This window comes from Monodon monoceros, unplaced genomic scaffold, assembly GCF_005190385.1.
Source record: "Monodon monoceros isolate NGI ecotype Baffin Bay Population unplaced genomic scaffold, NGI_Narwhal_1 Super_Scaffold_12, whole genome shotgun sequence".
NCBI lineage: Eukaryota > Metazoa > Chordata > Mammalia > Artiodactyla > Monodontidae > Monodon > Monodon monoceros.
This window is the reverse complement of record NW_021703768.1, coordinates 94,750,107-94,764,374: the sequence shown is the minus strand read 5'-3', so window position 1 is coordinate 94,764,374 and position 14,268 is coordinate 94,750,107. Positions and strand designations below refer to the sequence as shown.

Sequence of the window (14,268 nt, the reverse complement as noted above, 5' to 3'; positions counted from 1 at the left end):
GGAAAAATAAGAACACATATATATACTCATTTTTGCAAACAGAAATGTAAAAGAGCAAGCCAGAAATTAATAAAAAATGGTCACATATAGAGGATCAGTTGAAAAGGCCATGGAGAGGGTGTGTTTGGGGGCAAGATTTCCTTAAATATGTCATATCATTTTGACTTTACATACATTACATATGTTTTACATAGTTTTTAAAAAGGATACCATAAAGAAAAAAAATAGAGGAAACACTAAAAGTGAAGACAAATACAATCAAAAGAATCTGACTACCTAAAAATAGATTCTTTTACCACCCAGAAAAGAGAAATTTCAGTAAACTCTTGAACACAACACTCTGACTGAATATCCTGTGCGGGACATATTCTTAGGGGCAAAAAGAACTACAAAATGATCTCAAACTTCTTTCAGTAGGTTTACTGTTAGTGGTAATTTCAGAATTGTAATTTGAAACGACATAATTGTTGCAAGAAAAAGCAAATAAGTAAATATGTTGATATTCTAAGGAACCAAGATTTTTAGTGTTTAAGAGAAAAGAAATACAAATATAAAAGAAATTAAGGAATGACAAGCCTCTGATGTAATGTTAGAACTGGTACAAAATGTAAGAAATGAAACTATACAATGAGAATATATTCTGTAGCTCTGGCCACTGAAAGGGCCCCAAAGTGAGGGCCCAGGCAGCTGCCTAATCTTCATGTTGCAAAGGCCTGCTCTGGTTTTCTGTTTACGAGATTCTTAATCATTTTTTGGAATTTTTCATCCTAATAAAACAGTAAAAATCTTAAAGTGGCCATCTTGCGTGTTGTTACTGTTAATATATTCCCTTATAGTATCCAATCCAGTGTTGTCCCTGGCAGAGACCACTCAATTCAAGTAATTGGTTGACTGTTTTCCCTTGAGGCTACCAGATTATTCTAGACTAACAGTTACAGGAACTCAGACAGTGCTGTGACAACAGACCTCATTTTGGGTGAAAGGTAAGTACATAAATTAAAGAGGTCTTACCTTCTCAATACCCGGAAGCTTCCCTCTTCCTTCTAGTGCATGGGGAAAGGAGAGCAGCCCATCTTTTGTCTCCAAATCTACCAACCACCTTGTGCTGCAACCCTCCAGTAAGGAAGAGCAGGTGCCCCTCTCAGAGACCAAACTTTCCATCTGTGACCTAGACTCCAAAGTACAGATGCCCTCCACTAGTCCCCAGCTTGAAACATACACACACACACACACACACCCCACATGTATCTTCTTTGATCACACATCTTCAAGCTACCACCTCATTTCACTGATCACCTGCATCACAGAATCATCAAAATAGTTGTCTAAAGACATTATTTCCACCCCTCACCTTCATCATCTCCTCAGCTGTCTCAGCCAGGCTCACCACCCCACTGACGGTGCTCTTGTCAGGGTGGCCAGTGGCCTCCTCATTGTCAAATCCAACCATCAGCTGTCTGTTTTCATGTCACTCAACCTTTGGGCAGCAGACCACACAGTTGATCATTCTTGAAACACTTTCTTCCATAGGATTCCGGCTTTCCTCCCTTCTCACAGACCTCTCCTGTCAACTCCTCCTGTCTGTGTCATCTGTGTTGGAGGGCTCTAGGCCTCAGTTCCCAGACTTCAATTTATACTCTCCCTGAGTAATCTCATTCACTTTTTAAGATGTTTTCTACTTGGAGATGAAGACCAAATTCATATATTTAACTCTAGTCTCTTTCCTGGGCTCCATCTGCCTGTTTAACATCTCTACCAGGATGGTCTCTGGAGTTAGACCAGCTAGGCTTATATCCCAGTTCCTACTTGTATATGGTCTTGTGTTACTTAACATTATCCGTGAAATGAAAATGATAATAGTACCTACTTCAGTAGATTGTTTAGAACAGTACTGGCACAAAGTAAGTGCTCGATAAACACCCCGTTTGTTTACTTGTTTGAATTCCCTGGTAGAAGTTTGGAGAGAAGGAACTTCGTGTGTGTGTCTAATTCAACAGTTAATTCTCAAGGTCTGGCATATAGTAGCAGCTGGATATTGATTGAATTAATGAATCGATGAATGGATGAATACATTCCTTTAAAGGAGGAAAACGCAGTGCATCCACAAATCAGCTGAATTGCCACTGGTTGCCAATGCCTTGACTGCAGGAGTCATCTCTGGCTTTTCTCCACCTTCCCAACACTGTATCTTTGGAGTCTCTCTTCTAAATGGCCAAGTCCTAGGAGTGTGACATCCCTGCGTCTGATATCTGATAGTGTAGGGCATGCTCTGTTTTGTTTGAAAATGTGAAATATATTGTTCAGGCTCATCAATAATGTTTTTAAATTTAGACTCAGTTTCACCAGAACTTAGTAGAAACCTAGAAAGAAGTTCTATTATGTAAAGTATATCTCTCTATGGATATATAGATATCTATGTATATCATATATCTATATATAACACGAATAAATTTAAGTAGGACCGTGAAAAACAATGAATTTTCCCGGTGGTTAGGGGACAGGGGCCGGGGAGAAAGACTTTTTGCCAAATAAAGAGTAGATAACGTGCGCTGTAATACAACTGCGCCGCAGAGCACAGCGAAGCCGAGCCCGCCACCGGCCCGCGCTCCGGCCCGCGCTCGGGCCCCGCCCTGATCCCGACCCCGCCCCGCCTTGCACCGCGGCCCACCTCCGCCCTGCACTCCCGCCCCGCCTTGCGCTCCGGCCCCACCCCACATCTCGGCAGCGTTCTCCCTGCCGGGGAAGCCCTGCAGCCCCGGCAGAGCCAGAATCTCCCCCCGCCCGAGCCCCTCCACCCCAGGCCTGGGGGGCCGCAGCGCACCGAGCGGCTCGGCGGGGAAAGATGGCCGCCCTGACGACGGTCGTGGTGGCTGCGGCGGCCACAGCTGTAGCGGGGGCTGTGGCCGGGGCGGGCGCGGCCACCGGGACCCGCGTGGGAGCAACGCCTGTGCCGCAACAGGTAAATGGAGGAGGCAGACGTGGGCCGGGAGGCTGCAGGCGCCAGAGGCTGGACGGGGCCCCAGGCTGAACAGGTGTGCTCTGCAGCGCAGCCCCGGGAGGCGGGAGCCCTTTGCTCGGGGCCTGGCACACGCCAGCGTTTCGCTTTGTTCGCTTGTGCGTTTAACTGCTTTTACGGAGCCGCCTCTCTTGAGGTTTTGGAGTGGAGGAAGATCTGGGTGGAAACGCTGGCTCTGCCTCTTCCTAGCGTGTGATAGGAACATATTTAACCTCTCGGTGACTCAGTTTCTAATCTAAACGTTGGAACTGATAATATGCAGCTTCCCGAGCCGTGCACATTGTCTGGGAAGCCCCTGGTACAATGCTTGGTTGGAGAGAGATTCGGTGCCCAGTGACTGGTGGCTGCTGTATTATTGTATCAGCGCTGGGAACACAAGGAGGAGTCAAACATGGGATGATCTGAGGCTGATGTGTTTCCAGAGATCTTCTCAGGACCCGTTTCTCTGCAGTGAGGACCAGAGGATCCCCCAAGGAGAATTGTTGGATCCAGCTGCTCAGGTCAAAGAGCACCTCTCCTTCTCTCACAGCCCACACCCCAGAGCATGGGCAGTTCCTGTCTGTTCTACCTTCGGAATAAGTCCAGAATCCCACTCTTCTCACCACCTCACATGGTGGTCCACAGCATCATTTCTCCCCCAGCAGAAATACTTTCCTAGTTGGTTTCTATTCTTCCACTCTTGCCTTCCTCAAGTATTATCAACAGTCAGGTGATTGAGTCCAGTAATGACACTTGTCTGCTCAGATCCCTCAGAGTAAAAACAAACGTTTTTACCGTGGTCCACAGGGCCTCTGAGCTGCCCCTACCACCTCCCTGTCACCTCATCCCCAGTCCCCTGCTCTGAGTCGGCTGCAGCCATACTGGCTTCCTGGTGGTCCTTCAGACAGGTGGAGCACACTCCTCTCTCAGGATTTTTGCAGTTGCTGTTCCCTCTGCTTGGAATCTCTTTTCTAATGGTCTCATGGCCAGCACCATCACCGCCTTCAGATATCTTTGTTCAAATGCCATCAGCTCAGTGATTCTTTCCTTGACCTCCCCTTACTGAATCCCCCTACCCAGCACACCCTGTTGTCTTTTCTGGTTTTGTTTTTCTCCATAGCACTTATTACCATATAATATATTACATATTTTATGCTTACTTTTAAATTTTTCTCCACCCTGCCTGGGAATGTAAACCCTGCCCTCTATGAGGGAAGAAACTTTTGGAAGTTTATTCACTATTGTATTCCCAGCACCAAAAGCTGTGCCTCTTTAGTGCAGGAACATAGTAGATGCTCATTAAATATTTGTGGATTAGTCCAAACCTGAAAGAAGGCTGTTATGAGCTGAGGACAGCTTCTATCATTTTCTTCCTCTAAGGAAATACAGTGTCTTTACCTGTTTCAAGAAATTCAAGAAACTCCACCTCAGACAAATTTTCTCACACATCCTCTGTATTTCTTTTTATTATTCTAACTCTGGCCCAAATGTCTCAGGAAAAAAATATAAAATACAGAAAAATACATAATAGATATATAATTTTTTCAGATATATTTAAAATACTTTTAAAATCTTTTTTAAAATGTATGGCCCTAGTGTTTTAGTCCTCTTGGTGGCTCTCTCTGGCTTACTTTAGTTGAAAATGATTTGTTCTCCAAATTCTTATAACCATGTTTAACCTCCTGGTTTGCATTTCTCACAAGTTGCCTAATACTGTTATTGATGCACACTCTTGCCGACTACAGTGATTCTCAGAGGTTTGCCTTCCTTGGTGTTGGATCAGAATCACCTGTGGAGCTGTTTCAACTGTGACATCGGTTTCTCACATTCAGCAAAGTCTGGAGACAGTTTTGGTTGTCACAGCTGCAGGTGGACTGTGGGGTGTTTGTGTGTGCTCCTAGCATCTAGTGGGTACAGGCCAAAGGACAGCTCCCCCAAAACAAAAAATTACCTGGTCAAAAATATCAGTAGTGCTGAGGTTGAGACACTCTGCTTTATACCCTCTCACCAGTTTAGGGAAGGCAGAGCCTCATGACTGACAGTCACAGCAGTAGTGAGGTAGAATTTCTCAAGGGTGTTTGGGTTTAAAAAAAAACCAATTAGAATCTCTACTGTACCATACTGTGCTTTTTGAGGAGTTTAACTATGTGTTATCCCTCTGTGTATTCCCCGCAACATACCACATACACATACACACAGACACACACACATACACACTATACACTCAAATTCTACATCCTAGCACTGAACTTGGATATTTGTCGTAGGATTTCATGAATGAGTATTCCTATTGACTCTAACAGTGAAACCAACTAATGTTTTCCTGAGAAGAGATAATTTTCCTCATGATATTAGAGATGTCCGCCAAAGTAGCTAAAGTTCCTATATTAGCCTGCTAGGGCTTCCATAACAAAATACCACAGACTGAATGGCTTAAATGACAGAAGTTTACTTTTTTACCATTTTGCAGACTGGGAAGTCCAAGATCAAGGTGCTGTCAGGGTTAGTTTCGGGCTTGTAGAGAGTCACCGTCTTGCTGTGTCTTCACATGTGCATATGCAGAGAGAGAGAGAGTTTTCTGGTGTCTCTTCCTCTTTTTTTGGCGGTACGCGGGCCTCTCACTGTTGTGGCCTCTCCCGCTGCGGAGCATAGGCTCCGGATGCGCAGGCATAGCAGCCATGGCTCAGGGGTCCAGCCGCTCTGCGGCATGTGGGATCCTCCTGGACCGGGGCACGAACCCACGTCCCCTGCATCGGCAGGCAGACTCTCAACCACTGCGCCACCAGGGAAGCCCTCTTCCTCTTTTTATAAAGACACCAGTCCTAATGGATTAGGACTCTATCCTTATGATCCCATTTAACCTTAATTACTTCCTCCAAATCTAGGGCCTCAACCCGTGAATTTGGGGGGTGATAATTCAGTCCGTAACTGTTTCATTAAATTATTTTGGAATAATTATCTTTGAAGTTTTAGAACTATTTTATATTGTGTTTTATTTTACAACCTCCATGAAGTGTGGAATCCCATAAATTTCTCATTCATTTTGGAAAGAAATAATGTACCCTATCTGTGCATTTTAATACTTGTATATAATTTGTCCATAATTCTCCTCAGCCATTGCCTTTCAAGGCCGAAGACCATGAATCTCTTGATTGTCCTCTCAGATGCCCTTTCCCTCTTGATCTTTCCAGCAGCCGAATTATAACTTTTTTGAAGTATCTCTAGCCGTATCACCTAGTGTATGTTCTGGTTTTGTACCAAGATAGAGCTGTGTCTTCTGTTTGATTTGTTTCTAATGACCTTCCTGTGATGAGTTGTATTTTATGGAATTTGGCTGCCTGGAGTGGTCCTTCAGTAATAAGCACATTACTTTTCTGACTTTAAATGATTACTCAAAATGGATTTCCTCTAGAAGATCACACACATGAATAGGGCTGTGTGTGTGTGGTAGAGTGCAGAATTCCCCTCCCCGCTCAAGGATAGTCACATCCTAATCCCCAGCACCTGTGAATATGTGACCTTACATGATTAAAGGAACTTTGCAGATATGATTAAATTGAGGATCTTTAGATGGGGAGTTTATCTGGGTGGGGCGATATATTCACAAAGGTCCTTGTAAGAGGGAAGCAGGAGGATCAGAACCAGTAGGAGAGGTAACAGTGGAAGCAAGAGGGTGAAGTTATGTGAGGAAGGGGCCATGAACCAAGGAATGAAGGTGGCCTCTAAAAGCTGAAAAAAAGGTAAGGAAGTAATAGATTCTCCTCTGAATCTCCAGAAAGAACACAATCCTGCCAACACCTTAATTTTAGACTTGACCTCCAGAATTGTAAGAGAATAAATTTGTGTTGTTTAAGCCTCTAAGTTTGTGGTAAACTAATCTTTGGTAAGTTTGTTATAGTAGTGATAGGAAATGAATGCAACCAGAGAAGGCCTAAGAAGGCCTGAGCTCTCACCTTTGGCTGGTCTTGAAACTCTGTGCAACAGGAAGTGAAGGCTAAAGTAGAGTTTTAAACTGCTTGCCCGGGTACTGATGGCATGCTCCAGCATGTACTTAGACCACCTCAGCAAAGACTGGGGACTTAATTGGTTCAAGACATCTAAGAAAATCTTTGACCAACCGATTGTTCACTGACAACTAAGCTAACAAAACAGGGATTTCAGTGCCACACAAACAAAGAATACAGACTTTACCGAATTGGTTCAGAAAAGTGACTAAACAAACAGTGACAACAAACAACCTTGGAGAGGGGAAAGAATCTCATTTTCAGAGTTGCCACATTATATTATTTAAAGTGTTGAGTATTTGACAGACAAATTATGAGATGTGCAAAGAAACAAGAAAGTATGGTCCACACACAGAAGAATTAAAAAAAACAAGAACAGTAAAAAGAAACTGTCCCTTAAGATGACCAAACGTTGGACATAATAGACAAAGACTTTAAATCATCTACTTTAAATATGTTCAAAAATCTAAAGGAAACCATTTCTAAAGAAATAAAACAAACTATGAGAATGGTGTCTCACCAAATAGAAAATATCTATAAAGTGAAAAATTATAATAAAAGAATCAAATAGAAATTTTGGAGTTAAAAAATACAAGAACTCAATTCACTAGAGGGACTCAACACTAGATTTGAGCTGGCAGAAGATAGGTCAGTTCAGATTATCCAGACTGAGGAACAGAAAGAAAAAAAGAATGAAGAAAAATGAACAGAGCCTTAGAGACCTGTGAGATACCATCAAGTGTCACAGCTAATGAGAGTCCCAGAAGGAGAGGAAAGAGAAAAGGGGGGAAAAGAATATTTGAAGAAATGATGGGTGAAATATGAATCTACACATAGTTGGAACTCAGTGAACTCCAAGTAGAATAAACTCAAAGAGATCCATACCTAGACATGTCATAATCAAACTGTAGAAAAGACAAAGACAAAAAGAAAATCTTGAAAGCACCAACAGAGAAGCAACTCAACACATACAAGGGATCCTCAGTAAAAACTGGTTTCTCAACAGAAACCTTGGACTCCAAAGGCATGTAATGATAGACATAGTCAAAATAGTCCTGAAAGAAAAGGACTCTTTCATAGTCCTGAAAGAAAAGGACTCTCAACCAAGAATTCTGTGTCCAGAAAAATAATTGTCTAAAAATGAAGGAGACTACATCAAACTAAAAAGAGTCTGCACAGCAAAGGGAACATCAACAAAATGAAAAGACAACCTACTGAACGAGAGAAAACATTTGCAAGTCATATAAGGAGTTAATATCCAAAGTATATACCTGTACAACTCAATAGCAAAAAAAAAAAAAAATCAGATTGGAAAATGGGCAAAGGAACTGAATAGGCATTTTCCTCAAGAAGACATACAGATGACCAACAGGTACATGAAAAGATGCTCAGCATCATTAATCATCAGGGAAATGCAAATCAAAACTGCACATTTTAGAATAGCTGTTATCAAAGGGACAAGAAATAACAAGTGTTGGTGAGGATGTGGAGAAAAGTGAACCCTTGTGCACTGTTGGTAGGGATATAAATTGGATTAGCCTCTCTGGAAAACAGTATGGGGGTTCCTCAAATAATTAAAAATAGAACTACGATATGATCCAGCAATTCCGATTCTGGGTATTTATCTGAAGGAAATGAAAACACTAACTTGAAAAGATACATGCACCCCAGTGTTCACTGTGGCATTATTTACAATAGCCAAGAAATGGAAGCAACCTATGACCACTAATGATGAATGGATAAAGAAAATATTATACACACACACTCCACTGGAATACTATTCAACCATAAAAAGAAGGAAACCTTGCCATTTACAAAAATGTGGATGGACCTTGAGGACATTATGTCAAATGAAATAAGTCAGACAGAGAAAGACAAATACCATATGATCTCACTTAAATGTGGAATCTAAAATAAAAATTAAACTCATAGGTACAAAGAACAGGTTGGTGGTTGTCAGAGGCAGGGGATAGGGGCTGGGCAAAACGGATAAAGGTAGTCAAAAGGTACAAACTTAGTTATAAAATAAATAAGTCCTGGGGATGTAATGTACAGCATGGTGACTAGTTAACAGTAGTTGCTAAGAGAGTAGATCTAAAAAGTTCTCGTCACAAGAAAAACAATTTGTAACTGTGGTAATGGATGCTAACTAGACTTGTGGTGAGCATTTTGCAATATATACAAATATTGAATCGTATTGTACATCTGAAACTAATATAATGTTATATGTCAATTATATCTCAATTTAAATATCAAAGGAGATTGGAATTCAAAGGGAGCTTGGACTTTATCTAATAAAATATTTTCATAAAAATAACTTTAAAAATAAAGTTGAGACTTAAAGATATTAAATAATTTGCCTCGATTTCTGTTATTAGATATACATCTCAATAGAGGCTCTGTTTCCAGCATAGTGTTTCTGCCAATGAAACATGCTAACTCAAGCTCTAAGTGAGTTGATTTTTTAAAAATATAGTTTTATCCCTTACAGCCTAGTAAAACCTAAAGACTTTATTGTTTGCCAAGTTATTTTTCATAAAAAACATATAAAATGGAAACCTAGGCTACAAAATTTGCTGCCACTAATTATAAGGACATCTTCACTCTATTGTCCCCAAAATATAATGGCAGTAAAATATAATGGATAATGGTAGACTATGGAAAATTGAAAACATATGCACAGGTCCTCTATTGGCTCCCATGTAAATTCTCCTAGAAGTCCGCATCCCTGAAATTCACATAACTAGAACAAGTAAGTGCACTTGACCCTTAAACAGCACGAGGGTTAGAGGCACCAACTCCTGCATAGTCAGAAATCTATGTATAGCTTTTGACTCCTCAAAAACCTAACTACTAATAGCCTACTGTTGATCTTTTGGTCAGTTAGCACATATTTTGTTATACTGTATTGTATACAGTCATATAATATGACTGTATTGTATACAGTCATATAATGACTGTATATAGTCATTATACTGTATTGGTACAATTAAATAGGCTAGAGAAAGTAAAATGTTACTAATAGAATCATAAGGAGGCAAAAATACATTAACAGTACTGTACTGTACTTATCGATACTGTAAGTTTACATGATTTGTTTGTAAGATGAATTGCCAGTCAGTATCTGCATCAGTATTGTCTTATACAAAACACTAGATGTTGTATGTATTACTAACACTAGATATCAAAAATGAAAAAATAATGTGAAGAAGAAATTCATATTTATTTACAAATATAATGGTCCATGCACTGATAATGAAGAGCAGCAATATGATTGCTTTATGGTAGCCTAATATAGTCGATATGTTTGCTTCACAATAGCCTAGCCTATACACCAATGAATGAATCATTATAAAATTTTTATGGCATACAATATTATTGTCATATTCATAATGTAACATTGGGAACATTGTTCCATTTTTTTCAAAAACCACTTACCTGTGATGTTAGGCTGCTAGGCACTTTCTCCAATTAAGAGAGAGAAAAGCATACTGTACGGTAATGTAATTCTTTGAAAGCAAAGTTATAAAACAGTAAGAAAACTAATGCATTATTAATTTTATATGACTATCACTCACCTTATGCCTATGTCAGGATAGACTAGTATCTACATATATTTCATGCATTCATGACATACCTAACTTTTTCTTAATTTTTTTGATATTTCTAGGCTGTGTGATTCGTCTGTTTTTTTTCAAATTGTCACAAATCTCCAAAATTTTTTCCAGTATATTTATTGGAAAAAATCTGTGTATAAGTGCACCTGCTTCCAATCTGTATTTTTCAAGGGTCAGCTGTATAGTACTTCTCAGAATTGGAGCATATTTTCCTCAGCTAAACATAATTTCCCCATATGATCAAGATTATATTATACTTATAAGCTAATGAACAAATTTTTAAAAATTGTATTCTCTACACACATTTCTCAAGTAAAATGTAAAAATCTTTAGTGAAAAAAAATGGAGAAATTTAGACAATCCCAGATTTTAAAAAACTGAGAGGATTCATTGCCAGCATATCTGCCCTACAAGGAATACTAAAGGAAGTCCTTCGAGCAAAAGTAAAAAGATACTAGGTAATAATTCAAATCCAAGTGAAGAATAATATCGATAAAGAGTACTGGTAAAGGTAAATATAGAGGTAAATATAAAAGTCAGTATAATGTAAAGGTATATAATAATAAAGGTAATGTATGATAATATATTATTATAATAAAGGTACATATAAATATATTTGTAATATATAATAATAAAGACAAATGTAGAGGTAAATATAAATGTCAGGGTTTTTTTGGTTGATAACAAATTTCTTTCATAAAATAGAGAAGGGAACACTTCTCAACTCATTCTATAAGGCCATTGTTACCTTGATACCAAAATTAGACATCACAAGAAAGAAAATAACAGATCAGTATGTCTTATGCATACAAATGCAAAGATTCTCAACAAAACACTATCAAGCCAAACCTAACAACATAGGGGAGGATTTTACACCATGATTAGTTGGGATTTATTCCAGGTATATGAAAATCAATCAACATAATAGAACATATTAATAGAATAAAGGACAAAAACCATATAATCATCTCAATAGATGCAGAAACAGCAACTGAAAATATCCAGCACTCTTTCATGATAAAAATATTCGACAAGTTAGCAATAGAAGGAAACTCCTCTGCCTGTTAAAGGCATCTATGAAACACCAACCTCTAACATAATACTTAATGACAAAAGATTGAAGACTTCCCATAAGATCAGGAATAAGATAAGAATATCCACTCTCACCACTTTACTCACTGGAGATTCTAGCCAGGCAACTAGGCAAGAAAAACAAAAAGCATTCAGATTGGAAAAGAAGAAATAAAACTATCCTTATTTGCAGATGACATGATCTTGTATATAAAAAGTCCTAACTAATCCTCCAAAAAAACTATTAGAGCTAATAAACAAGTTCAGCTGTTTGCAGGAACTTGCAGGAAACGAGCAATGTACAAAAATCAGTCGTACTTCTATACAGTAGTAATGGACCATTCAAAAATGAAATTAAGAAAATAGTGCCATTTTGGAGTATTACTCAGCAATAAAAAAGAATGAAATATTGCCATTTGCAGCAACACAGATGGACCTAGAGATTATCATACTGAGTGAAGTAAGTCAGACAGAGAAAGACAAATAGTATATGATATCGCTTATATGCAGAATCTAAAAAATAATACCGATCAAGTTTTACAAGACAGAAACAGACTCACAGAAAAAACAAAAACAACAAAAGTATGGTTACCAAAGGGGAAAGAGGGGGAGCAGGGATAAATTAGGAGTATGGGATTAATGGATACATACCACTATATATAAAACAGATAAAGAACAGAGATTTACTATATAGCACAGGGAACTATATTCAATATCTTGTAATAACCTATAATTGAAAAGAATCTGAAAAAAATGTAAGAATCATTTTGCTGTACATCTAAACTAACACAATACTGTAAATCAACTATACTTCAATTAAAAAATTTAATATTCCATAGTATAACGAAGAATAAAATACATAGGAATGAATTTAGCAAAAGAAGTGCAACACGTTTAAGTTTTTGAAACATATGTTTCGAAAACTCAGAAACATCATTGAGAGAAATTAAAGAAAACCTACCTAAACGAACATTTTGTGTTCATGAATATGAAGACTTAATATTCGTGAGATGGCAGTACTCCCTGAATTGATTTACAGATTCAATGCAATCCCTATCGGTATCTCAGCTGTCTTTTTTTGTTTTTTTTTGCAGAAACTGTCAATCTGATCCTAAAATTCATATGGGAAATTCAAGGGACCCAAAATAGTCAAAACAATTTTGAAAAAGAACAAAGTTGGAGAACTCCCACTTCTTAATTTCAGAATTTACTGTGAAGCTACAGTAATCAAACAGTATGGTACTGGCACAAGGATAGACATACCAGTGAGAGTTAAGAGTAAACCCTTACATTTGTGGGCAATTGATTTTCAACAAGGGTGCTAATATAGTTCAATAAGGAAAGAATAGTCTTTTCAACAGATGGTGTATTCACATACAAAAGAGTGAAGTTGGACTTCTCTCACACACCACATATAAAAATTAACTCAAAATGGATTAGAAACCTAAATGTGAGAGATAAAACTGTAAAACTCTTAGAAGAAAACTTAGATGTAAGTCCTCATGACCTTTAATTAGGTAATGGTGTCTTCTATATGACATCTAATGCACAAGCAGCTGAAGATAAAATAAATTGGACTTCAGCAAAATTTAAAACTCTGTGCTTCAAATGACATTATCAAGAAGGTGAAAAGACAGCTCAAAGAATGGGAGAAAATATTTACAAATCATATTTTGATAAGGACATATCTAAAATATATAAATAACTCTTACAACTCAAAAATAAAAACACAACCCAATTTTAAATATAGGGAAGGAGATAAGTAGATATTCCTCCAAAGAAATAGCCAATAAGTACATGGAAAGATACTCAGTATCATTAGTCATTATGGACTAACGAAAAACCACTGTGAGATACCATTTCACATCTATTAGGATGACTGTAATAAAAAAAGATAGACAATAACAAGTGTCAGTGAGGATGTGAAGAAACTGGAACCCCCATATAGTGCTGGTGGAAATGTAAAATGGTGCAGCCAGTGTGGAAAACAGTTTGGCACTTTTTCAAAACCTTTGTGTTTCAAAAGACATTATCAGGGAAGTGAAAAGGCAACTCTGAATTGGTGAAAATATTTGCAGATCATTTATCTGATAAGGGAATTATAAGAAGACTTACAGCTTAAAAAAAGAAACAACAACACGAAGTTTTTAAATGGGAAAGTAAAAATGAGTTACCTATGATCCAGAAATTCCACTGCTAGGTATATACCCAAGAAAATTGAAAACATATGTTCATACTTAAACTTGTACACAAGTGTTCTTAGTAGCATTATTCATATTGACCAAATAGTGAAAGTAATCCCATTGTCCATTAACTGATGAGTAGATAAACAAAATATGCTAGATCTGTATGGAATATGACTTAGCCATAAAAAGTAATGAAGTACAGATTCATGGTACAACGTGGATAAATCTTAAAAAACATTATACTAGGGACTTCCCTGGTGGCTCAGTGGTTGAGAGTCTGCCTGCCAACGCAGGGGACATGGGTTCAATCCCTGGTCCAGGAAGATCCCACATGCCATGGAGCAGCTAAGCCCGTGCGTTGCAACTACTGAGCCTGCGCTCTAGAGCCTGCGAGC

At 38.5% G+C, this 14,268-nt stretch overlaps 1 protein-coding gene across 1 annotated transcript in view; it reads left to right on the top strand.

Moving 5' to 3' along the window:
* Positions 1-2,690: 2,690 nt before the first annotated feature.
* CCDC112 (coiled-coil domain containing 112) overlaps positions 2,691-14,268 on the top strand; it is a 30,413-nt gene continuing 18,835 nt past the window's right edge. The window contains exon 1 of the mRNA XM_029215578.1: positions 2,691-2,959. Coding sequence (XP_029071411.1) covers positions 2,843-2,959 — 117 coding nt within the window. The 5' untranslated portion in view covers positions 2,691-2,842. The remainder of the gene's footprint in view (positions 2,960-14,268) is intronic.